At 49.2% G+C, this 26,816-nt stretch overlaps 1 protein-coding gene across 3 annotated transcripts in view; it reads left to right on the plus strand.

Moving 5' to 3' along the window:
* Window positions 1–26,816, plus strand: part of LOC102463292 (uncharacterized) — a 180,374-nt gene that overhangs the window by 144,480 nt on the left and 9,078 nt on the right. For all 3 annotated transcript variants that reach the window (XM_089774814.1, XM_089774815.1, XM_089774816.1), the window contains 10 exons: window positions 2,522–2,659; window positions 3,562–3,665; window positions 5,416–5,499; window positions 10,272–10,449; window positions 11,207–11,326; window positions 13,335–13,525; window positions 15,665–15,835; window positions 19,823–20,017; window positions 23,672–23,907; window positions 25,186–25,252. In XM_089774814.1, the coding sequence (XP_089630940.1) occupies window positions 2,522–2,659; window positions 3,562–3,665; window positions 5,416–5,499; window positions 10,272–10,449; window positions 11,207–11,326; window positions 13,335–13,525; window positions 15,665–15,835; window positions 19,823–20,017; window positions 23,672–23,907; window positions 25,186–25,252 (1,484 nt within the window). The remainder of the gene's footprint in view (window positions 1–2,521; window positions 2,660–3,561; window positions 3,666–5,415; window positions 5,500–10,271; window positions 10,450–11,206; window positions 11,327–13,334; window positions 13,526–15,664; window positions 15,836–19,822; window positions 20,018–23,671; window positions 23,908–25,185; window positions 25,253–26,816) is intronic.

Here is a 26,816-nt window from a genome sequence, read left to right on the forward strand (position 1 = left end):
GTTGGGTGGGAGGAGGCTGGGAAAGCCTGGCTCTGGGGGAGGGAAGAGGCAGTCAGTTGCGGGGAGCTGGCTCTGTGGGAGGAGGGAGGCATTAGGTTGCGGGGAGGAGAGGGGCAGGGCTGGGAGTTCCTGGCTTTGACTCAGGGGATAGGCATTAGGTTAGGGTGTGTTGGGAGTGGCTCTGGGGGAGGAGGAAGACATTATTTTGGGGGTGCCTGGCTATAGGAGGAGGAGGAGGCATTAGGCTGGGGGGGCCTGGCACTGGGGAAGTGGAGGGGATTGGGTTAGAACAGGGGAATGGGAGTTCCAGGCTCTGGGAGAGAGAAAGGGGTTACTTTGTTAATATTTCATTTTTATTTATTTATTTCCAAATAAAATCACAAAATGTATATTAATTTTATATCAATACATATGTCAATTTTTTTCAATTGAATAGATAATTATATCTTTATGCAAAGTCTCAAACTTGCAAAGTATCTGAAATTTTCACAGAATTCTGTTCTATTTGATTAACCATGGTCTATACTGGTTTTTATTTCAACGAAACAAGTTATGTATCATATACAAAATTTACAAATACTTTAACTTTATATTTATATTAAAAATTACGTAAAATGAATTTAAAAATTATTTAATATAATCAAATAACAATTTTACACATCAAATTGTTGTAATGTTATAAAATATACCTAAATATAACTAAAACATAATCTATATTTAGAAATACCTACAACTTTCTGACAAAGTACCTTTTCCTTGGTGGCCCTAGGGTTGCCAGGTGTCCAGTATTGGTGCCTTCTATCTGGCACCTAAAAAGCTATCAGTTTTCATTTGTGCGGCTCTCAGTAGGCTTCAATTTTGACATGCCTGAGTTAGAGGATCCTTTGCCACGCAGCTGACTTCTTCCAGCCCTCTGCTTGCTAAACTGCACAGCCCCTGTGTCCATGGACACCCCCTCCTTACCAGGCATCTGAGGAGAGAACTAGATTGTCTCCCTGCTCTCTAGAGCTTTCTAGAAGGGAAAGGACTTGGTAAAGGTCACATGGGGTGTCTGTGGCAGAGCCTTGGACAGTACTCAGTAGTCCTGACTCCCCAGTCCTGTGCTGTTACTATTAGTCCTCACTACCCACATACTGGTGATGGAACCCCGGCATGGGTGAAGCTCTTGCCTCGGGACGTGAGCTCCCCAGCCCACTTCTTTCTGTGGCCCTGCTTATAATGTTCCCTGCTGTGCCCAGACCTCACCCACTCCCCACTGTCTCCCTCTTCTCTTCCCTCCCACTCTCTGCTCTCCTCCTTCCAGCCAAATCCCTGAGCCCAAATGAAGCAAATCATATTTGAAAACAAAACTCCGCACCCTTCTGCATTTTTTCTAAAGAAAAGAGAGTGATTTCCACTGCAAGCCAGAGGTTGAAGACTGGGCATGCAGACTGTACCTGTGTGACAGCACTAAACTTGGGAATAACAAATGTCAGACACAGGTTTTTGGTTAAACCCAAGGGCTGTGTCCAGACTCAGGGGTTTTTTCGGGAAAAGTAGCCTTTTCCCAAAAAAACTTCCCCTGCGTCCAGACTCAAGCCGCGTTCTTTCGAAATAATTTCGAAAGAACGCGGCTTTTCTTTCGATGGCGGTAAACCTCGTTTCACGAGGAAGAATGCCTTCTTTCGAAAGTTCCTCTTTCGAAAGAAGGCGTTCTTCAATGTAAATAGGGCTTCCTCGAAAGAGAGCATCCAGACTCGCTGGGTGCTCTCTTTCGAAAAAGCGGATTGCTCTTTCGAAAGATCCGCCTGCAGTCTAGACGCGATCTTTCGAAAGAGGCTTTCGAAAGAGCCTCTTTCGAAAGAAGCCTGCAGTCTAGACATAGCTAAAGTGTGTAAGAGATTTGTATGCCAAAACTTTGGGGTAAGGGCAAGTCAGTCTTCCTGCTGAATACAGCATTAATTACACAAGGTAGAGATCTCACGGTTTTACATTTTCTTAATTACTATTTCTAAGGCGATTTTATATTTTTAATGTTTTCTTAAACCTTCATAGAGGAATTGTTCCTGATTACTACATATTCCGCTGACTGAAATAAAGACATTGAAAATAATCCCTCACTGAGGTTTAATGTGTTCATAACAATGCTCGTTGTTTTTAGAAAAAGAGAACCCCATTTTATTTTGTGTAATCTCCATAAGAATAGGCATGTTCCTGAAATGTTAATAACTTTAAAACATAAGTTTCCAAATATTTTCGGCATAAGAAAGGACTTTATATCTTACTAAGGTACTGATTTTGGTGTAGGGTTCTTTTAAAAATAGATGATGACACTGTCAGAAGTTAAAAAGGGTGGTCCAGGTCTGAAAGGCTAATGCCTGCTGAGCAAGTCATCCCAAGAACAAGGATGCAAAAGGCCCCTGGGGTGATGGAAGGATTCCCACTGGCTGCAATGGGGTTGGGTCAGTGTGTGGGGCCCAGGTCAGTAGAACACTGGTGTCCTAGCGTCACACATGGCCAACCTGGATTCTTCCCCGTCCAGATATTGACGAATGTTCCCAAGACCCATCGCCCTGCGGCCCCAATTCCATCTGCACCAACATGCCGAGCAGTTACACCTGCAGGTGCCGGGCAGGCTACCTCCCACTCATCCAGTCTGATGTCCATTTCAGCTGCACAGGTAAGTGTCTGATACAGGGCGTGTGTGTTGGGATCTGGGTATGAAAGACTAATGCCTGCTGACCAGGTCACCCCACACTGTCCGTGTCTGTTACTGGGAGGCACCAACAGACCAGAAACCTTTGTGCGTGGACCAGGTCCCTAGGTCCAGCCCTAGAAGGTACATGGGTGTGTTACTGTCTGTATATGACACAGGGGATATTGGCATGGGAGGTGGGAGTTCCAGCTCAAGCAGACAAATACAGCCTAGCAGGGTGGAGTATTCACAGAGGCAAGGTAGTTGATGGGCCAGTGCCCTAGGGCAGCAGCCCGAGCCATATGATGGCCTTGCTGCTTTATAGCCCAGAGAGAGCCAGTCAGCATGTGTCTGCCTGGGGGGGAATCGCAGCTGTAGCTGCAGTGCTGACAGGGCCGCCGGCTGGGGTAATGTAGGTCACATGCAGCACTGCAGGAGCCCAGCAATCTGCCAGGGCAAGACACTCACGTGGGGGACCCAGGTTCCTGCCTCCTTGTTGCAATGACTGTGTTACCCAACCGCAGAGCTGGAGAGAGACCAGCCATGTAGCCTAGTGGTTAGAGCTCTTTCTTTTTTTTTGAGGGGGGGGAGTGCACCATATTCTCTCCTTGACAAATGGTGAACTGACTCCTGGATAAGGTGCCTGGCTGTGACTCCCAAGAGGAAATAGCTGCCTTACTGCCACCCGAATTGGGGATCAGCAAACAGTTGGGTTTACTTGGCTGGTAATCCCTAGGCCTGGAAGTCACTGGATGCACAAGCAGCTTTTTAAACCCTTTGCATCCCTGCATGGAAAAGCCCAGAGAGATGCTAATTTCCCAGGCCACCGTATTTACCAGTTTGCACATTTGATTGAGGGTTTTTTTGTTCATTTCATTTCCTCCTAGAGGTCACTTCAAAGTGCCGGGCCCATTTCTTGGGAGAGAATATTCTGGTGAGGAAATCCCAGAACCAGAGTCTGGACACAGCTCACGGCTCATCCCCAGAGGATGTAGGTATCCTGGCAACGTCGCCAGGCCCCGCTGTTCTCGGGATGTTCATGTAAAGGCCGCTCAGGGAACCCCAGCTTAGGCAAAAGGCTGCCCTTCCTGCCAGCAAACCAGCAGCAACTTGCAGGTCGCAGGAGAGGTTATGTCTAGACTGCAGGCTTCTTCCGAAAAAACTTCTTCCGAAAGAGTGTCCATACAGCAAAAGCGCATCGAAAAAGCGATCTGCTTTTTTGACAGATAGCTTCCACACTTAATGGATGCTTTTTCACATGTAAGCTGTGATTTATGGATGGAGCGGCGACCAGGGCACTTGTGCTTTTTTCTCTTTCCTCTTCTTCCGAAAGAACTCCCTCTTCCCTGTTCCCTGTCCACACATGGGCCGTGTCCAGACTCAGGGGTTCTTTCGAAAAAAGTAGCCTTTTTTCGAAAGAACTTCCCCTGCGTCCAGACTCAAGCCGCGTTCTTTCGAAATTATTTCGAAAGAACGCGGCTTTTCTTTCGATGGCGGTAAACCTCAATTTACGAGGAAGAACGCCTTCTTTCGAAAGTTCCTCTTTCGAAAGAAGGCGTTCTTCAATGTAAAGAGGCCGTCTTCGAAAGAGAGCATCCAGACTCGCTGGGTGCTCTCTTTCGAAAAAGCGGATTTCTCTTTCGAAAGATCCGCCTGCAGTCTAGACGCGATCTTTCGAAAGAGGCTCTTTCGAAAGATGCTTTCGAAAGAGCCTCTTTCGAAAGAAGCCTGCAGTCTAGACATAGCCATGCTTTTTTCTCAAAGAGCTCTTTTGGAAAAAGGCTTCTTCCTCCTGGAAAGAGGTTTACCAATGTTGGAAAAACCCCTCTGTTCTTTTGATTTACTTTCAGAAGAACGCGATTGCAGTGTGGACATAACTCAGGTATTGTTGGAAAAATGGCCGTTTTTCTGACAAAATTCTGTAGTATGGACATGCTCAGAGTGGCAAGTGTCAAATCTTGAGTGGGTGGAAAATTCCAGTGTAGGAAGCCATAGCTCCGCCCCTGAGCCCCACGGTGCTACCAGCAGAACCTCTGCCCCCATCCCCAGTCCTTGTTCCTTCCTACCACCCACAGTTCTTTGCACTTGTATTCTGGCTTCAAGCAGCTGCTGCATAGACTCATCCCCCAAGATCAGGGTCCCCATTGTATCAGGTGCTGCATAGCCACATAGTAATAGGCCGTCCATGCGTCCTAGACTTACACTCTGAGAGTATGTCTACACTGCCACCCTAGTTTGAACTAGGGTGGCTAATGTAGTCATTCACACTTGCAAATGAAGCCCAGGATTAAAATATCCCTGGCTTTATTTGCATGTTCCCGTGCGCTGCCATTTTTAAATGCCCTGTAGTTCAAACTACCTGCCCGCGGTTTCACGCGGCACGGGCTAGGTAGTTTGAATTAAAGCTCCTAATTCGAACTACCGTTACTCCTCATTTAAATCCCGGGCTTCATTTGCAAGTTCCAATGACCACATTAGCCACCCGAGTTCGAACTAGGGTGTCAGTGTAGACATTCCCTGAGTGAGGAAGATGGGATTGGTCGCCCCACTGTACAGCTGGGGAATGGAAGGCTTGCAAAATAAAGTAGCTGAGTGACTGTGCTGCAGTTTGAGCCCCCCAACTGCTGTGTCCTAGTCCAAGGCCTTAACCACAAGCCCAACCTTCCAGCTGTGACATTGAATTTGTGTTGTGCTACGTGCTTTTTCCTTCTGCTCCGGCTCCCTTCTGCCACCCTGCACAGGCCGCCTACTGCACTTTGCTGAAATCCACCTTCAGGACCTTGGGAGAGCCCTGCAAAGAGAAGAACTTAACCGTCTGTCTGGAGGTAAGAGACTCCTGGGTGTTTTATTGCAACTTTCAGGTGTAAGAAGGTATGGATAGCCATACTGGGTCAAACCAATGGTAGGTGTCTCAGGAGGAACAGATAATCACTGAGTGATTCCTCCCTTGTTGTCCATTCCCAGTTCTGACAAACAGATGCTAAGGACACTATCCCTGACTATCCTGGTTAATAGCCATTGATGAATTTGTCCTCCATGAATTTATCTAGTTCTTTTTTTAAAACATTGGTATAGTCTTGACCTTCACAACATACTATGGCAAGGAGTTCCACAGGTTGACTATGCATTGTGTGATGAAATACTTCCTTTTGTTTGTTTCAAACCTGCAACCTATTAATGCATATTGTAATCCTCCGTTCTGGTGTTAGGAGAAGGAGTAAATATCTCTTTCCCCACCAGGAATAATTTTATAGACCTGCTATCATATCCCCCTTATTCAGCTATTTTCCAAGGTAAAAAGTGCCAGTCTTTTTAATCTCTCCTGAAATGGAAATTGTTCCATACCCTGCATAATTTTTGTTGCCCTTTTCTGAACGTTTTCCAATGCCAAGATATCTTTTTTGATCTGAATTCAGTATTCACTATGTGGGCGTACCATGGATTTTTGTAGAGACAATCTGATGTTTCCTGTTTTATTCTCTATCCCTATCCTAATGATGCCCGACATTCCGTTTTTGCTTCTTCTCTTCTACCTAGTTGCCTAGTCCATGAGCTCTTTGGGGTGGGGGCGGGGGGAACATCCTCCAGAGCCTGTTGCTGCAGCTCCAGAAGGGCTCATGGCACTAGGCCTCCACGGAGCTGAGCCGGGACTTGGTTCACCAGCACCTTGCTGTAGAGCAGGGGTGGGCAACATCTGGCCCACTAAACCTTTGGATCTGGCCTGTGATTGTGCTGGGGGCGGGGACAGCTTGCAAAGTCCCCTCTTCCCCCATGCACAGCGTATGGAGCAGCTAGCCCCTGTGAGTGGCCTCATTGAGCAAAGAATAACAGTTAATTAGAGGGACTAAGAGATGGGGAAAGCTGATTGGTGCGGAGATGCACGTAAATCAGATGGAGACTTCTTTTAGAGGAGAGTCCATTGATAGAGATTCTCTAAGCTGTAGTCAGAAAGAGAGGAAGGGAGAGGACAAACCATGGGCCAGAGCAGACAAACAACCGCATACAAAGGAATCCAATGCATCAGGGAAGGGCAGACAAATAAGCAGTGGCAAATGTTTAAAGTGCTTCTACACAAATACTAGGAGTCTGACTAATAAGATGGGTGAACTAGAGTACCTCGTGTTAAAGGAGGAGATTGACATAATAGGCATCACTGAAACCTGCTGGAATGAGGAAAATCTATGGGACACTATCATACCGGGATATAAAATATATCGGAAGGTTAGAGCAGGCTGAGTGGGTGGCAGAGTGGCACTGAATGTGAAAGATAATGTAGAATCAAATGAAATAAAAATATTAAATGAATCAACATGTTCAATAGAATAGCTATGGATAGTAATTCCATGCTCCAATAATAAGAAATTAACAGTAGGGATATATTACCGACCACCTGACCAAGACAGCAATACTGACATAGAAATGCTGAGGGAGATTAGAGAGGCTACCAAAATAAAGAACTCTATAATAATGGGGGATTTTAATTATCCCCATATTGACTGGATACATGTCACCTCAGGAAGAGAAGCAGAGATACAATTTCTCAATGGCTTAAATGACTGCTTCTTGGACCAGCTGGTACAGGAACCCACAAGGGGAGAGGCAATTCTCGATTTAGTCCTGAGTGGAGCACAGGATCAGGTCCAGGAGATAACTGTTACAGGACCGCTTGGGAATTGTGACCATAATATAATAACATTTAACAATCCTGTGGTGGGAAGAACACCTCAGCAGTCCAGCACTCTGGCATTTAATTTCAAAAAGGGGAATTACACAAAAATGAAGAGGAAACAGAAATTAAAAGGCACAATGACTAGAGCCAAATTCCTGCAAGCTTCATGGAAACTTTTTAAAGATACCGTAATAGAGGCCCAACTTAAATGTATACCCCAAATTAAAAAACATAGCAAGAGACCTAAAAAAGATTCACCGTGGCTTAACCACCATGTAAAAGAAGCAGTGAGGGACAAAAAGGCATCTTTTAAGAAGTGGAAGTCCAATCCTGGTGAGATAAATAGAAAGGAACATAAACACTGTCAAGTCAAGTGTAAAAATGTAATAAGAAAAGCAAAAAAAGATTTTGAGGAACAGCTAGTCAAAAACTCAAAAAGAAAATACAAAATGTTTTTTAAGTACATTAGAAGCAGGAGGCCTGCTAAAAAACCTGTGGGTCCCCTAGACGATCGAGATATAAAAGGAGCAATCAAGAACGATAAAGCCATTGCAGAGAAACTAAATGATTTCTTTGCTTCAGTCTTCACGGCTGAGGACATTAGGGAGATTCACAAATCTGCACCGTCCTTTGTGGGTGATGAATCTGAGGAATTGTCCGGGATAGAAGTGTCATTAGAGGATGTTTTGGAACAAACAGAAAAACTTAATGTTAACAAATCTCCGGGACCAGATGGCATTCATCCAAGGGTTCTAAAAGAACTTAAATGGGAAATTGCTGAGCTATTATTTGTGGTTTGTAACCTATCCTTTAAATCGGCTTCCGTACCTAATGACTGGAAGGTAGCCAACGTGACACCAATATTTAAAAAGGGCTCTAGAGGTGATCCTGGCAATTACAGACCGGTAAGTCTAACTTCAGTACCGGGCAAATTAGTCAAAACAATGGTAAAGAATAAAATTGTGAGGCATGTAGAAGAACATAATTTGTTGGACAAAAGTCAACATGGTTTCTGTAAAGGGAAATCATGTCTTGCTAATCTATTAGAGTTCTCTGAAGGGGTTAACAAACATGCGGACCAGGGGGATCCAGTAGATATAGTATACTTAGATTTTCAGAAAGCCTTTGACAAGGTCCCTCACCAAAGTCTCTTGTGTAAATTACATGGCCATGGGATAAGAGGGAAGGTCCTTTCTTGGATTGAGAACTGGTTAAAAGACAGGAAACAAAGGGTAGGAATAAATGGTAAATTTTCAGAATGGAGAGGAGTAACTAGTGGTGTCCCCCAAGGGTCAGTCCTGGGACCAATCCTTTTCAACTTGTTCATAAACGATCTGGAGAAAGGGGTAAGCAGTGAGGTGGTAAAGTTTGCGGATGATACCAAACTGTTTAGGATAGTCAAGACAGAAGCAGACTGTGAGGGACTCCAAAAACATCTCACCAAACCGAGTGATTGGGCAACAAAATGGCAAATGAAATTTAATGTGGATAAGTGTAAAGTAATGCACACTGGGAAAAATAACCCCAGCTATACGTACAGTATGATGGGGGCTAATTTGGCTGTGACAAATCAGAAAAGAGATCTTGGAGTTATCGTGGATAGTTCTCTTAAAACTTCCATACAGTGTGCAGTGGCAGTCAAAAAGGCAAATAGGATGCTAGGAATTATTAAGAAAGGGATAGAAAATAAGACACATAATATCTTACTGCCCCTGTATAAAACTATGGTACGCCCACATCTTGAATACTGTGTACAGATGTGGTCTCCTCACCTCAAAAAAGATATTTTGGCCTTGGAAAGGGTTCAGAAAAGGGCAATTAAAATGATTAGGGGTTTGGAACAGGTCCCATATGAAGAGAGGTTAAAGCGACTGGGACTTTTGAGTTTAGAAAAGAGGAGACTGAGGGGGGTATGATAGAGGTATATAAAATCATGAGTGGTGTGGAGAGGGCGGATAAAGAAAAGTTATTTATTAGTTCCCATAATAGAAGAACTAGAGTACACCAAATGAAGTTAATGGGTAGCAGGTTTAAAACTAATAAAAGAAAGTTCTTCTTCACACAGCGTGTAGTCAACCTGTGGAACTCCTTGCCAGAGGAGGCTGTGAAGGCAAGGACTATAACAGAATTTAAAGAGAAGCTAGATAATTTCATGGAGGTTAGGTCCATAAAAGGCTATTAGCCAGGGGATAGAAATAGTGTCCCTGGCCTCTGTCAGAGGCTGGAGAAGGATAGCAGGTGACAAATTGCTTGATCATTGTCTTCAGTCCACCCTCTCTGGGGCACTGGTGTTGGCCACTGTTGGGAGACAGGCTACTGGGCTAGAAGGACCTTTGGTTTGACCCAGTTGGACCATTCTTATGTTTTTATGTTATGTTCTAAGGGTTTTGGATCAGACTATCACATCTACACACGGCAAGTTAAATCGGGCAACTGGCATTTTAAAATGGATAATCAAGCGCGGAATATTTAAATCCTGCACTTCATAAGCAACTTCGGTATGCTTCTAGTCCAAACTAGGAGGCAAGTGTAGACATACCCTTAGAGTGGCCTCCCCATCAAAAATCATTGCCCACACCAGCTGTAGTGAAATCTAATTGCTGCCACATAGGCCCCCAGCAGAACTGGACCAGGGTGGGTCCAGCTGTAGAAGCATGAGCCAGTAGTGCCTGAGCCAAGGCTCACGAAAGTCGTTCAGAGATGCCTGTTGGCCTTAGAGCAAACTCCAAGTCCTGTCGCTGGCTCTGACGTCAATGGACCAGCCATGAGAGGGGGGACACTGTCAGGTGGCAGAAACCAATGGTGGGTCCTCAGCTCAGGCGGAACAAGGGTCGGGCCTATTAGCAGCTTGTAGGAGATTGGCTGACAGTTGCCGAGGTAACACAGTACACCCAATAAGAGCTCTCTCTCTTGCTTGACCACCCATAGAAAGCTGCTGGGGGATTTGCCTCCGTCCTGGAGCAGACGTCCTCCTGGTCGAACCTGAGCACGGAGCAGCTCTCCGTCTTCGCCACCATCGTCCTGCACAGCGTGGAGAGGATTGTGATGGACGTCCTCACCAACCCCACCGAGAACGGGAACTTGACCTTCCACGCAGAGCAGCTGGGTAGGAAGCCAGGCCTGGAGGGGGACAAGACAGGGCACCAGGGCAGGGAGAGGTAGCAGCTGCAAATCAGAAGCAGCATGACTCTGACCAAGTAGGGATGGAGCCTGTCTGGGGACCAATGAGCAGGTACCATATCCAGTTAGCACATTTCACTGTGGCCTTCTTATTATGAGAATTATGGTAGCACCTAGAATCCTCTGCTCAGACTGGTGCCTGGTTGTGGGCGGCGCTGCCCAGATACAGAAGGAGAGACGGTCTCTGCTGTGAATAGCTTACAATGCAGATTGACAAAGGCTCATTATTTCCATTTGACAGAGGGGGAAATTGAGGCAGGGAGCTGCAGTAACTGCCTGAGGTCATGCAGGGCGTCTGTGATGGAGCTGACAGCTCCCCTGGGATTTCCTGCATCCCCAGTGATTGCCTGATTCACAAAGCCATACCCCTGACCCCCAGCTCTCGGGACTCCAGCCAGCATGTGCAGAAGGCTGAAGGTCCCATTCTCAAGCCAGGCCCCATCCCCATCTCCCATCTACAGCTCCTCAATCCCCCCTTGTTCCTAATGCCCTGAGGGGAGGCGTGGTCCAGTACCCCCATGGAACTTTGTCCTTGTTTCTTTCCTGTGGGCACAAAACCTCTGCCCCTCTTAGCTGGATGGTTCCTTCTGTCTCCGCCATCCCCTGCTGCTCTGCTTGGCCGACGGCCCCTGTTGAAGGAGTCATGGTGTTTATCAGACTGTGCTCTTCCCTCCTCTCCTTAGATGTCCGGACCACATTAATCGGGGACGGCTGCAGCAGGGAGGACTCAGTCATCAGCCTGAGAGCCAAAGGAGATACCATGGAGATTAGCTGCAGAATGGTTCAGGGACCAACAGCACAAGGTACCTCATCACTGCCAGCAGGCATGGACTGGTGTGTGACGGACAATTCTCAGCGGCCCCTTTCAGGTTGGGAGTGGGGTGGGCTCCCACCGAGGGGCAGTTTTACACAGTTAAAGTACTGGAGGTTTAAAACCCCCTGAAGCAGGAGATTCCAACTTAGATGGAGCACTGCTCTGTGCCGATATAGATGGAGATGGGAAATCCAACTAGATGGACTATTGATCTCATTCGGGATGGCAGCAGTATGGGACCAGGCCTCTGTGCTGTATTGACAATTCCTGGTTCTTAAGCCCGGGAAAATATAAATTCCTTCTGTCCTAGTCAAGCCTGCTAGAATAAAGGGAACCAGAAGAATAAAGAACAAGGGCTGGCAGGGACTGTTCCATCTCCAGGGCTCTTCAGTGGAAAACTGGGTGCCAAGAAAATGCCAGTGTTTCAGGATGTGGCTGATTTCTGCTGCCCAAAATGCTCTCAGCCCGGACAGTCATTCTGCTTTAGGATGAAGAGCTAAAATATTTTGATTCTGAAATCATGAGCCTCCTGCCTCATTCTCCCGTTGCCCTCTATGGGCCTGACTCTCCTGCCAGATTTCATCTCCCATGAGGCACTATGGCTAGATGGTTCCCTTGGTGCATTACAGGAGATGAGTCCAACCAGGGAGCCAGGCTCATAGAGGAAAAATGGGAACCCTGAACCACAACTCCCATGAGGCACTGCGGTGGCATTTTCAAAACAAACATTTGGTTTAATTTGTTTTGCCCCAAACTCAAGGTTTTCACCAGCCAGCTCTGTTAATATCAGATGTTCAAGTACCTTAAAGGGTGTTACAAGGAAGAGGGAGAAAAATTCTTCTCCTCAGCCTCTGATGATAGAACAAGAGAGCAATGGGCTTAAATTGTAGCAAGGGGAGTAGGTTGGTGCTTAGGAAAAACGTCCTGTCAGAGTGGTTGAACACTGGCAGAAGTTGCCTAGGGAGTTTGTGGAAACTTCATCCTTGAAGCTATTTAAGAGCAGGTTAGACAAACACCTGTCAGGGATGATCTAGGTCAGGGCTACTCAACACATGTCCTGTGGGCTGCATGCAGCCCACAGCCCATTCGTTTGTGGCCTGCAGTGCGGTTTGGGTTTACACAGGGCTCAACACGGGGCCCACAGGTGGGATTCTTTGAACATGGCCTCCTCTGGGAACACGCTTCACAATGGCGAGGCATCTCCCAGGCTGGGTGAGCTCAGAACAATACAAGGGGAAGGGCTGGCTGGAACGGACAGGTACAGGGTGTTGGCGTTTCTAGCCCTCAGGGAGGAGGTCCATGAGTGCCAGGGCATTGTGGGACGTGTTGGCTGCTAAGCCTTGTAGGCAGAACCTGAGAGGTGCTGACTGGCTTATACTGGCCACATTTGGGTCTGGTGCCGCGGCTTAAGCCTTAATTTTTGTATTCATGCCCGTCTGTGTGAAAGAAGCTATTTGCATATATTTGCATGAATATTTGCATCAATATGCAACCACATTTAAGTTGCAGCCCTCGGCATGTGCTGTGAGTATCATTGTGGCCCCTGGGGCTGCCAAAGTTGAGTAGCCCTGATCAAGTGCATGGTGAGTTCAGGAGACTGGACTTGATGTCCTCTCGAAGTCCCTTCCAGTTCTAGTATTCTGTGACTCTGTGTTTTGATAAGACAGCTCTCGGGGACTCTACAAAAACTGCCTCACAGTTTGGGGGGAATTGAAGAGCCACCCGTCCCATCTAACATTAAAACAAAGACCCAAAATTAAGGAGTTCCCTATTTAGAGACCCCTCCCACATCTTGTTGCCAGTGCCGTCTGCGCTGTAGCGACGAGTAAAAGTGTGGCTATCCACACACTTGGGTTCTCTTCCCAGCCCTGTTGAAGCAGAACATTACCCCACACGGAGCGGGTCTGGGGAGGTTGCACAGTTTTTGGTGAGTCCCATGGTGGATGTGGGGAAAGAAGCTGCCAACCCAGCTGGTTTCTCCTTGGGGACACTTGCAGGCGCAGCTGGAGTGGCATTTGCCTCCTATGAAGGCATGGAAACCATCATGAACGGCAGCTTCTTCCAAGACCAGAAGGCTGCCTCTGGCCGCACCGTCCGGATGATTTCCAGGGTGGTGAGTGCCTGGCTGACCAGCCAGACCAAGACCAACTTCACAGATCCAGTGAACTACACCTTCCAGCACATCATGGTAAGTCCCTTCACGAGCGGCCGTTGGGGTTGAGCCTGGATTTTCAGGAGCAGCCTGGCTCCTCTGGGGGTAAATGGCTCTGAATTAGCTCTCAGGTGGGGAAGGATTCCTGTGTTCTTCCCCAAGTGCATTAACAGGCCACCTCCATTAACCAAGGCTCAGGAGCAGACTCGTAAATGTCCAGTCCCTGGACTTGGGAAGCAGGAGAAGTGAGCAAAGAGGAACACAGGGCAGACAGTGTGTCCTAGTGGATAGAGCACTGGTGGAGGACTTGGCTTCTATTCCTGGTTCTGCTGGATGACTTTCATCTTCACATACACACACAACCTTGCTCCATGCCTCAGTTTCCCCACTTGTGAAATGGGGCTAATTATAGTGACCTTTATAAAGAGCTTTGCTTGACGGAGGGGGAGAAATGCAGAGATTAATACAAGGAGCATGGAAAGGTTGCTTCAGCTGCACTGAGGCAGACTCAGAGGGCTGGGAGCCCTTCCAACCCACTCCATAGGGGTCCTCTGGCCCACTGTCAGTGCAGGGTGATAAAGGGCCCTGCTAAACCTCTGCCCTCTGCCCTCCTATAAGGGTATGTCTACACAGCAAAGTTATTTCGAAATAACAGCTGCTATTTTGAAATAACTTTACCAGTATCTACACAGCCAAACCGCTATTTTGAATTTAAATTAAAATAGCAGAGGGCTTATTTCAAAACTGGTAAACCTCATTCCACGAGGAATAGCACCAATTTCAAAATTGCTATTTCGAAATAAGCATTGTGTAGACGCTTATTTCGAAATAGGGGGCCTCCAGCCCTTCCCAGGGTGCCCTGATGGCCACTCTGGGCACAACCAAGAAAACTCCTCTCCCTCCCCCTCTCCCCAGAGCCCTTAAAGGGGTAGACTCTGGCCACAGTGCCTGTGTCAGCTCCAAGCCTGCCAACCCAGAGCCAGCAGTCGCTGCACCTGACCCAGTGGCCCCAGCATGAGCTAGGCAGCCAGTGCCAGCCAGCCCTCCACCGCTCCCCAGGACCAGTCTGCCAGCTCCCAGGAGCCTGCCAGGGGCTGGAAAAGGCGGGCGCCTGCCTGGTCCAGTGCGGAGATCAGGAACCTAATTCAGGTTTGGGGGGTTGCCTCCAACGTCCATGATCTCTGCACTGAATGGAGGGACGCAACTGTCTGCAGGCGGATGGTTGCCGGCTTGGCCACCAAAGGCCACATGTGAACCCAGGAGCAGGACTGTGTGAAAATAAAGGAGCTGTGGCAGGCATATGCCAGGACCACAGGGGCAGCTCCCAACCAGGGGCAGACCCAGATCCCTGCCCCTATTTTGATGCCATGGACCGCATCCTGGGGGGCAGGATGGTCCCTGCCCCCCAGGTGGTCATTGACCCTGGGGCAGAGCTTGCTGCCTCCTGCTGCTCCAGCCAGTGCTGCCTCCCCAGCTACTGCTCCTCCTCCCACTCCTTCTCCCCCTCCTGCTTCTTCCTCCCCACCCTCCCCAAACCCCCAGGGATGCTGAGGCCCCCGCACCCATGCTACTGGGAGACAGTTGGGCTGGCGAGAACCCCAACCATGAGCCCTGAGCTTCTCCTCCCCCTTCCTCTCCTTGCCTCCCCCTGCCAGCTCCCTCCTCCCAGGTTTCCTCCTCCCCTCTCCCAGCCTCCCTCCTCCCCTCTCCCACCTTCTTTCCCCAGTCTCACTTCAGTTTCATTCTCCCCCACCCCAGTTTTGTTCAATAAAGAAACTTTGTTGTAATGAACACATATGTCTTTTATTGTACAGCAGGAATTGGGGTTAGGGAGGGGTAAGTGGAAGGACGTGAGGGAGGAATGAGGCACAAGCCCTCAGTGGGGCAGACCAGGGAGACTGTTACTGTCTGCAGAACGTGCTGCCAGGCTCGCAGCCACACGTCCAGGAGAAGCACCAGAGTGCCTGGGGCGGCTCCGGCTCCATGCTGCAGAGTGCTGTGCTGTCCTGAGTGAGGGCAACCAGAGCACACAGAGAAAAAAATGCTTTGCTGTCCCTCAGCGAGGCTGGCAAGCATGGGAGACCCTGACCCACTTTCCTGGCACCGTGTTTTTTCTATCCTGTGTAATGCCTTCTGCCTTTGATTTATCGATCTATCTAAAAAAAAATTTTGCAGCCAAGCAACTGCTCCAAGAAGCCCGTCTGCGTCTCATGGGAAACCACAGCTCAGAGTGGCAGCTGGTCTCCGGCAGGGTGCAGGGTCCTGAGCTCCAACACCACTCACATCACATGCAGCTGCAACCACATCTCCAGCCTGGCCGTCCTCATGGCATGGGGAGAGATAACGGTAACGGGACAGCACTTGCCCCAGGGCTTGCAACACGAGGCTGCGGGCTTTGCTGGGGGAGCTGGGCATCCTCTTGGCAAAGTCTGAATGAGGTAAAGGAGGTAGCAGGGCAAGGTAGAGACTCACTGCTCTGTCCTCAGTAGAGAGCTACTGCTGTCTCTGAGGGAGAAAAGCCTCTAACCGAGCTAGGCAGCTGCCTGTTCAGAGCCCTGAGTCCCTGGCTGGGCGGGGCTTATTAAGCAGCTGCAAGTCTGTGCTGCTGGGCGACTTCTAGGGACCTTGTAGGATAGGGGTGGCCAACCCATTAAACGAAGAGAGCCAAAACAGTAGAGGAAAAAATGCCACCAAAAAAAAAAAAAAAAGACACTGCCCCTTTAAAAACCACGGGTTAGACTTTTTCGCCACATCAGGCTCCCGCCAGCCAACACCATTTTGCCATAATGGATGGCTCCCCTGTGCCTGGTGAGCTCAGGGAGCTGGGGGCTGTTTGTAGGGGTGCATGGGACAGATTCGCGACCCGGGGAGAGACTTCACAAGCCACATTTTCAGGGGTGAAGAGCCTCATGCGACTTGCGAGCTGCAGGTTGGCCACCCCTGTTATAAGAGGGTGGATAAAAATCAATGCTTTTTAAAAAAAAGTATTTCTCATTGAAAAATAAATTACAATTAACTGTGCTCACAAATGTGCTACACCTACCTACAGTCTCATACAAATGATTTAGTGGCTCTAGTCTGTCCAGCCTAACAACCAGCTCTGGCTGCTTAATAATTCCGGGATTTCAATTTTGTTTCTCAACAGACGTAAGTAACGTGGAAAGACACCCAGAGGCCAGATAGGATCGGGTTTGTTCTGTGCGTATGGGGTGGGGAACTGGGCCAAGCACGGCAGAGTTCATTCAAACATTGTTTAATGACAATGAGATGATATATAGGAAAGGACGGAGCCAGAGTAGAAAGGAGCAGTGGAGTGGACTGGAAAGGAAAAGGGAAGACATTATTCAGTGCACACACAGCTGCCTAGATTCCCTTTTGCTATAGAGAAATTGTCCTGGTTTCTGGATGTAAATGGGGCCCTATCTGGGAATATTTTGAAGAAATTTGTTCACTGGGTGAAAAAGAAAAACATCTCAAGTGTCAGCAGAGCAAGAAGAAAATGCAGGGCCTAGCTGCTAAAATGAAATACCATAAGGAAAACTGTTTATTGGGAGAAAACGACGTGGGCGAAGATGTGCGAATGTCTGAAGAACCATGTGGATCAACTTTCCATGGCCTCATGCTTCCAGACTCAATCTTTGCCTTTATTGAAGTGTGATTTGACAAGTAAATTCCCAAGCTGGTTGCTATGTTAGATGTTGCAAGAAAAAATATTTATCTCAGCTAATCTTTCTGGCTTGTTTAATTAGTTAAGTAGGTTTAGATTCTATTACCCGAATATACAGCACAGAAAGTTGCGGTAAGAGAAACCACAGCACAGAAAGTTGCGGTAAGAGAAACCACCAAGTGTCATTTTCTCATGTACATTACACTAGCGTTACCATCCCATTGTGACAGTAGACGCACACTCAACTTGGCCTGGTCTGGAATTGCAACTTCAGCTGCAAGAGTTGTGTTCAGATTCTATGCTTGGCAGTGAGCATCCCTGTGCCTCAGTGCTCCTCTTGCCTCTGCTGTCCTTTTGGCTTAGGCATGTTGTCGTCTCTGAGCATCCCTCTGCCTCATTGCGTCTCTGGCTGGGTTCAGTTCTGTTTGTCACGGGATTGTTGTTGCCTGTGAACATCCCTCTGCCTCACTTCTTGCCTGGATTTCTCTCATGTTTCTCTTCAACACTTGTTTGAATTCAAGGAGGATAGGTCCATCAATGGGGCTGAAGCGCTGACCCCCCAAGGCTGAAACCCCTTTCTCTGGCGCCCCCACCAGTGGCTGCAGTCTGTTCCCCCATCCAGCCCTTGATGCAGGGCTCAGCCCCGTTCCTGGGCAGCACCCACCGAGAGACTGAGGCTCTTTTGCTGCTGTGGCGCTGAAGCCCTGTTCCCAGGGGGCCACCCATCCCAGGGCTCAGCTCTGTTTTTAGGTGGCCCTGGCTGTGGGGCTGAAGCCCTTTCACCTCCAGGGGGTGCAACTCAGTTGCCGGGTGCTCTCTCAGCCCCATTCCCAGATAGCCTCCACCGTTGGGCTGAAGCCCTTTTGCTGCCAGGGAGCTAAACCCTTTGGGGTGGGTCCACCCAGGAATGGGGCTGAGCCACACGGGGGTGGGGAGGAGGCGGGTTGGCTGGTGAGAGGGCTACAGCCCAGTGGCATCTGCCTGGGAACAGGGCTTCAGCCCTGTAGTTTTCTCATTCTGGCATTTTCTAGAAACTTCTCAAGTCTTCCAGTGTGTTCTCAAGTGTTCTCTGTGACAGACAGCGTGACCAATCTCCCTCCTTTTATGATACATGTCTCTTATTTTGGAACATCATGGCCACAGACGACAATGGTGATGCCATAAGTCTATTCCCTATTTTACTGCAGCAGAACTCAGCTTTCCCAGATGAACCCCATCCTGTACTTGGTTTCAGTGCTGCTTACTCCAGAATTAAGTGCACTCTAAGCACAGTCAGTCTTGACTATTCTGGTAACTTGGAATCCGATCTGCATCAAAATGACAGTGGGAGCGGGTAAGATGAAAGCTAGGGGTAGACGTTTCAGGACAGGGCACATGAAGTGTTCTGAGGACTTTTCTCTTAGAGTTAATAAAATTTGAAAATTAAAAAGAAAGGGGTTTAAGGACTGTCTGTCACTCAGCAACTCAGGAGCCTGCTTCAATGGCAAGTCTGAAACATTTATGTAACATGTTAGATTTAGTCAACTAAAATGTAAGTGCTATTCTGGTTGTGTGTAGGATTTAATTCTTGCCATTCCTAATGGACTGCTGCTCCTTCTGCAGCTTGACACAGGCAATGAGTATTATGTGCAATTTCCTAAATTAATAAAAAGCAATTCACCTAAAACAGTTGCACAAGTGATAGATACACTATTAGAAGGTATAAAATGCTGTACTGAGCTGTAAAGGAACATGTTTTAGTGATCAGATTTGCACCATTGCTTGAAGTAATATGTGAGGAAGTATCAGTGATTTTTTTTTTTTTGGTGTTAAGGCAATGATTTAAATCACCTTGATTTAAATCAACCCTCTCTGGAGGTAGCTTTAGGAATATTTTATGGGGAGCCTCCTTCTGACATGGAGTCATCATCAGAGAAAAGTGCCAAGGGGCTGGTGTGAGAACGCACTGATGGGCAATGGAGATGGACATCCTGGGTTGCTTTCAGGTGGCCCCCCATGGCATGGTACCCAGGGCCATCCTTACCCATATGCAGAACACACAGCAGCTTAGGGCACTTGAAAATTTGGGGGCACCAATGGATCTTAATGGTCACCCCCCTTTTCTTCCTATCTCTGGTCTGTGGCTCTGCTTCCTCCAGAGAGGATCCCCTTAACTTAAAAGTGAACAAGCCTGCCAGAGCTATTAGTAGACCATTGATCCTGTGAGAGCCATTCGGGTGCTAATGAAGCCATTGAACAGGCATTTGCCAGCCCCAGGTTCATCCTGTCAGTTTCTGATTTCACTGTGTTAGTGGAGGGGACCTTAGTTTAAAATTTGCTTTAAACCTGTTTCATTCGTGTTGCTGAAGGTCATAAAATCACATCTGTAAAAAATCATCCCCCGGCTGTTGTCGGGGTTTGTTGCACCAGTTTGATAGTCCTGCCAGGGCCCATAAATCCTAAGGAAGGTTCTGATGGAATCCTCTCGGCTCCCAGAGCCCCATGGTTAAAACAAAGGCCCCTGTAGAGTTATTCACACCTCAGCCTGCGCTCCCCAGTAAGGGCAGTGACAGTCCATCCTGGGCAGGAATCAGGGGGATTATCTGCAGCACCTCATCAGCATTAACTGTGCTGCATGGGATGACTTGTGACCTCCTAACCTGCCATCGGCCCTGCTTCCCCAACAGGCAGATTTCCCGCTATTCCTCATCTCCCACGTTGGGCTGGCCCTCTCCCTGCTGTGCCTCCTCCTCGCCATCCTCACCTTCCTCCTGTGCCGCTCCATCCGCAACGTCAACACCTCCATCCACCTGCAGCTCTGCCTCTGCCTCTTTGTGACCGACCTCCTCTTCCTCACAGTGGTGGACCGTACCAGGCATCAGGTAAAGTGCTCCCTACCCCAACATAGCGCCTCAGATGGCAGGCAGTGTGGCCTGGTGGATAGAGCACTGTATGGAGACCTGGGCTCTAGTCCTTGCTTTCTTGTTTGTGACATTGAGCCAGTCACCTCCCTGCCTGGTGCCTCAGTTTTCCCATCTGTAAAATGGGGGTAATGATCTTCATCTTCTTTGAAGAGTAAGAGATTTTTGGGTATGTGGCTAGTGGTTTGTTGGGGATGTGGCTAGCCTTTAAGGCAAAGAAGAGACCCTGGGACAAACTCCTTCTCACAAAGGTAGTTCCTGATCTGGGGAGGAGGATGTTGGCAATCAGTATCAAGTGAAGTGCCCCAAGGATAAGTCCTTGGTTTTCTTCAACATCTTTATTAATGACTTGGAGGAGGGGATGGATTGCACTCTCAGCAAGTTCACAGTTTATGGATTATACTAAGCTATGTGGAGAAGTAGATACATTGGAGGGTATACAAATTGGAGGATTGGGCCAAAAGAAATCTGATAAGGTTCCACAAGGCAAGTGCAGAGTCCTGCCCTTGGGACGAAAGAATCGTAAGCACTGCTATAGGCTGGGGACTGACCGGCTAAGCATCTGTTAAGCAGAAAAGGACCTGTAGATTACAGTGGATGAGAAGCTGGATATGAATCAACAGTGGGCCCTTGTAGCCAAAAAGGATCAAGGGAAGTGATTATTCCCCTTTGTTTGGCACTGGTGAGGCCACATCTGGAATATTAAGACTAATTTTGGGCTCCCCATTAGAGAAAGAATGTGAATGCATTGGAGGGAGCCCAGCGGAGAGCATCAAACATGATGAGGGGGCTGGAGCACATGATTTACAAGAAGAGGCTGAGGGATTTGGGTTTAGTCTACAGAAGAGACGAGGGAGGGGGGATTTAATAGTAGCCTTCAACTATCTGAAGGGAAGTTCCAAAGAGGCTGGAGAGAGGCTGTTCTCAATGGGGACAAATGGCAGAATGAGGAACAACAGTCTCAAGTTGCAATGGGGGAGGTCTAGGTTGGATAACAGGAAAACCTATTTCCCTAGGAGGGTGGTGAAGCACTGGGATAGATTCCCTAGAGAGGTGGTTGAGTTTGGGATGGTCCTGGTTTGAGCAGGGAGTTGGACTCAGTGACCTCCTGAGGTCTCTGCCATCCCTGTGATTCTATGATGCAGGTGGGTCTAGGGGTAAATCACACTTCGTTATTCACTTTTTCCACAGGTTTGATGATTTTAAAGACTTTTATTGTATCCCTCCTGATATATTTTCCAAGCTGAAAAGTTCCAGGCTTTTGAATCTCTCATAGTGAAGCTGTTCCATACCTCTAATGCAGCAGAGGAGAACCTTTTTTGGGTTGGGAGCCACTAACCCACAGAGATATCAGTTGAAGACCACCCACAAGTGAATCATAGAATCATAGGACTGGAAGGGACCTTGAGAGGTCATCGAGTCCAGCCCCCCGCCCTCAAGGCAGGACCAAGCTCCGTCTACACCATCCCTGACAGATGTCTATCTAACCTGTTCTTAAATATCTCCAGAGGGGGAGATTCCACCACCTCCCTTGGCAATTTATTCCAATATTTGACCACCCTCACCCGTGAGAAGAAAAAAAACACCCCACACAACATCAAGTGATGCCCCACTCACAGCAAAAGCCTCTGGGGCTTGCCCAGCTATGGCTGCTCCTTCTTCCCATTTCTCAGCTCCCCACTTTGGGAAGGGGTTCTGGGGTTTGCCCAACTCTGGCCACTCCTTGCAGTGAAGACAATGGGGCGGTCTTCCTCTTCCCTCCCACGCCTGCAAGGGATTTCCCCTCCCCCGCTTCCCTTAGGTCCCACATGCCTTCTTAACTGTTAAGGTGTTGTTGGCAGCCCAAGGCTGGGCTGCAAGATGCTTCTTGCTGCAGCCACCCTAAGCAAGGAAGACTCTGTCTACACTCACGGCTTCTTGCACAAGAACAGCCATTCTTCCGCAGAGCATCCACACTTCCCACCCACTCTTGCGCAAGAAAATGTACAGTATGGCGTGGTAAGAGAGATCTTGCGCAAGAGCTACGCTCTTTTCTAAGAGGTGTAAGCTCTCTTGTGCAAGACAGCAGTGTGGACACACGGCAGGGATTTCTTGCGCAAGAAAGGCCGATGGCTAACATGGCCGTCAGAGGTTTCTTGCGCAAGAGAGCGTCCACACTGCCAAGGATGCTCTTGCGCAAAAGCACATCTCCCACATGGCAGTGTGGACGTTTTCTTGAGAAGAGTTCTTGCACAAGAACCCTTGCGCAAGATATTCTTGTGCAAGAAGCCACCAGTGTAGACATAGCCTAAGAGTTTCCTCCCATGAGCAGAATGAATTTTGTGTTGTGCACCACTACTGAGTTCATGTGGCTTGTTTGGATGTGCCACTGTGACACCCAAGTTATTAATACATATTTTATAAACCTTTACCTTTTCTCTCTGCTGCCACATCTCCTCCCATTGCTCCATCAGCTCCCCTGATACCTGCTGCCCACCAACTCCTCATCCTCCTCTGCTGTCGTGACTCCTGCCCTTAGCCCTCCTGCCCCCCTCCACCAGCCGTTCTCTCCCCCCTGTGCCCACTCCTCCAGTAGCCCCACTCCGATCATGTGAGCTACCCCTCCTCATCCCCTCTTCTAATACCTCCCTCTGCACACCTGCCCTGCCTCTCTCCTCTGCTGCTGGTCCCTCCCCTGCAGGTGTCTGCCCTTCTGCTTCACCCCAGAATCTACTGGCACCTACACCTTCCCTTAGCCCTGCACCCTCCTGGTGCCTGCTCCTTCCCTCACTGCCCCTGCCTCTTTGCTCTCTTTTTCCTTGATGCCCACCCCCTCACCACTCTCTGCCCCCATTCCCCTCATGCCCCTCCATGCCCTCACACATGACTTGCTCCATCCCCACCTTTCTCATGCCACCCCTTCTTTCAAGCCTTCTCCAAGCACCTCCCTCTCCAGCCCCCAATGCCCTTCCCCTCTCCTCTCCCAGCATCACTCTGTCCCCCCTCCCACTGACACCTCCCCTCCTGCCCTTTTCCTAATTGTCTGCACTTGGCCCCCTGGCATTTGTCTCCCCTCCACCCTGTGCCTTCATACCTTCCCCTTTCTTCCCCCTCCCCCTCCGCACAAGCCCCTTCCTCTCCCACCCCCTCCCCCTAGTTTTTCCCCTCCCCAACCTTCTGACTTCCACTTTGCGGGGCCGGAGTCTATGCTTGGGCCCCGGACTCTGAACCCCGAACCCGGAACTAGGCCAAGTGGTGCAACACACCGCTGAGCAGTTTTAACATCCCGGGCCGTGACGCCACGTCATGGCAGCACGTGCCGGTGAGGGGGAGCTGCACTGAGAGCTGCTCACAGGAGGGACGGTCCGGGGCTGGGATGGGATAATGCATGGGGGGGCCGGCAGGTGGGGGTCGGGGACCACTGCAGGCGGAGCCAGGGGAGAGTTCCAGCTCTAAATATTGCTGGAGCAGGGCCCCCAGTGGTTCCGGTGCTTACTGTCTGTCCTGGCAGAGTGGTGCCCCAGAAATAGTGGTGCCATACGCAGCTGCGTATGCCTAAGGACAGCCCTGGGTCTAGCCCCGGGATGCTCAGTAGAGACTATTAAGTGAAAGATGTGCCACCACTGTTCTCCCCAGGTGGGCTGTGCCGTCATTGCTGGCTTCCTGCACTACCTCTTCCTGGCCTGTTTCGCCTGGATGTTCCTGGAGGCCGTGGTGCTCCTCCTCACCGTGCGCAACCTCGGAGTCATCAACTATTTCAGCACCCACAGCCCCAAGATGTGGTTCCTGAGCCTCTTCGGCTACGGATTCCCCGCCCTGGTGGTGGCTGTCTCTGCCACCCTCATGCCAAAGGGTTACAGCAGGCAGGAGAAGTGAGTGCCAGAGCTGCTGGAGCATGGGCAGGATGGTGTAGAGGGTAGGGAAGACCCAGGTGTGAGTCCCAGGCTTGACCCCAAGCAAGCCATTTAACTGCTCTATGCCTCAGTTTCCCAATATAACAAGTTGCCTGAATCTTGAATCTATTTTGCATCAAATTTTCTGGAGCCATGTGATAGAAAATTGACTAAAGATTTTTTAAATGCTGCAATAAAGGGGTCTTATAAGTCCACTGAAGAGTAGGCGGTTAGCCAACAGGAGCCTCGCTGACTTAATCTTATGCTGCCTGAGTGGGAAAAGGGGAGTGAAGATGATCAGTCCAATCTTATGCCAGCACCGTGTGCATGTGCGTGTGTCCCGGCATTCCCCACTGAAAGGCGCCTTGCACCAGCAGGTGTCTGTCTTGACAGCTGTGCTGCTGATTCTCCTTCATGAATGAATGAATCAACTTCTAGCCTTTACCTGACTGGGGTGCACAGGACACACAAGTTCTGTTTCTCACTCTGGCTGTGTCTAGACTACATGCCTCTGTCGGCAGAGGCATGTAGATTAGACACATAGGCAAAGGCAAATGAAGCCGCGATTTAAATGATCGCGGCTTCATTTACATTTACATGGCTGCCGCGCTGAGCCGAAAAACAGCTGATCAGCTGTTTGTCCGCTCAGTGCGCTAGTCTGGATGCTCCCGTGCCGACATCAAAGCCCTTTGTCGGCAGCCCCGTTATTCCTTGTGGGATGAGGTTTACCGGGGCTGCTGACAAAGGGCTTTGATGTCGGCAGGGGAGCGTCCAGACTAGCGCGCTGAGTGGACAAACAGCTGATCAGCTGTTTGTCGGCTCAGCGCGGCAGCCATGTAAATGTAAATGAAGCCGCGATCATTTAAATCGCGGCTTCATTTGCCTTTGCCTATGTGTCTAATCTACATGCCTCTGCCGACAGAGGCATGTAGTCTAGACACAGCCTCTGTGACTAGCCTCTGTGGATGGCCTTGACTAAAGTTAATAGATTCTATGGCTAGAAGAACCATGTGTCTGACTTCCTGCATGACAGAGACCAGAGAACTGCCCCAAAATGTGTCACAGACCCCTTCTCTGCCTCAGTTTCCACCCCCCGTCTTTCTGATCCTGTTGCAACTGGCACAATCTAAACAGGACACTCTCTGTACCTGTACCCAATGGGGCCCCTGTCCCTTAGGTTAGCATGACATCAGTGGTAAATGCTGGCCCTGGCTGCTACTGACCAATGAACATCACTTTACCCTTTTGTGCTTGCAGCTGCTGGCTCAACATGGAGAGGGGGTTCATCTGGATTTTCCTGGGGCCGGTGTGTGTCATTGTGGGGGTAGGTATCCACTGCAACTTGGTGCTGCTGCCTGCCTCAGCACAGCAAGGTTTGGAGCTCTATCTGGTTTCCGTGGATCCCTGTAAAGGGGCAGAACTCACCTCTCCTCAGTTTCCCCCTTGGCTGAGTGCACATGCCTCAGCTGTGTCCTTTTAAAAGCCTTTTGTCAACTCAGTCCTCCAGCCAAGTCACACCCCATGTGACTCAAACCCCTCCCAGGATACACATTTTACAGGGACCCACGTCTGTGCCCTCTGCTCGCCTCCCTCTTAGTCTGTTTCCCCACTCCCAGGGTATGTCTACACTACAGCGCTAATTCGAACTAACTTAGTTCGAATTAGTTAATTCGAACTAAGCTAATTCGAACTAACGCATCCAGACTAAAAAACTAGTTCGAATTAGAGTTTTGCTAATTCGAACTAGCATGTCCACACAGAGTGGACCCTGAACTGGGGTTAAGGATGGCCGGAAGCAGTGCCGGCAGGGCATCAGATGAGGACTTAGAGCGTGGAGCTGCTGTCTCAGGCTAGCCGAGGGCTGCGCTTAAAGGGACCCGACCCCCACCCCAGACAGACAGTTCTCAGGGGTGCCCCACTTGCAAAGCAGTCCTGGCTTGGATTGCCCGGAGTACCCACACTGGGCACATCACAGCACTCGGCCGTCAGACTGGCTGCACTTGCCGCAGGCTGCCATCTGGGGAGAGAGGGCAATTGGGGGGCTGCAGGAGAGGTTCCACCCCCAGAAGCCTGCAGAGCAAGCCCAGTCCTCCCCATCGGGGGCTCGTACCCCATTCTTCCCTCACCTCCTTCCACTTACCCCTCCCTAGCCCCCCTTCCTGATGCACAAAATAAAGGACAATTGTGTTCAAAAATAGAATCTCTCTTTATTGAACAAAACTGGGGGAGACTGGGAAAAGGAGGTGGGAGAGGGGAAGAGAGAGGGTGGGAGAGGGGAGGGCAACTACAATGATGAGGGGTTTGGAACAGGTCCCATATGAAGACAGGCTAAAGAGACTGGGACTTTTCAGCTTAGAAAAGAGGAGATGGAGGGGGGATATGATAGAGGTCTATAAAAGCATGAGTGGGGTGGAGAAGGTGCATACAGAAAAGTTCTTCATTAGTTCCCATAATAGAAAGACTAGAGGACACCGAAGGAAAGGAATGGGTAGCAGGCTTCAAACTAGTAACAGAAAGTTCTTCTTCACAAAGCAAAGAGTCAACCTGTGGAACTCCTTGCTGCAGGAGGCTGTGAAGGCTAGAACTAGAACAGAGTTTAAAGAGAAGTGAGATCAATTCATGGAGGTTGGGTCCATGGAGTGGTATTAGCCAGGGGGTAGGAGTGGTGTCCCTGCCCGAAGTTTGTGGAAGGCTGGAGAGGGATGGCACGAGACACATGGCTTGGTCACTGTCTTTGGTCCATCCCCTCCAGGGTCCCTAAGATTGGCCGCTGTCGGCAGACAGGCTACTGGGCTAGATGGACCTTTGGTCTCACCCAGTACGGCCATTCTAAGCTCAGGGCTCAGGGTCGGGGGTCTCAGTGGACCACCTTGATTTTCATGCAAACC

This window comes from Pelodiscus sinensis, chromosome 31, assembly GCF_052426305.1.
Source record: "Pelodiscus sinensis isolate ZL-2025 chromosome 31, ASM5242630v1, whole genome shotgun sequence".
Classification (NCBI taxonomy): Eukaryota; Metazoa; Chordata; order Testudines; family Trionychidae; genus Pelodiscus; species Pelodiscus sinensis.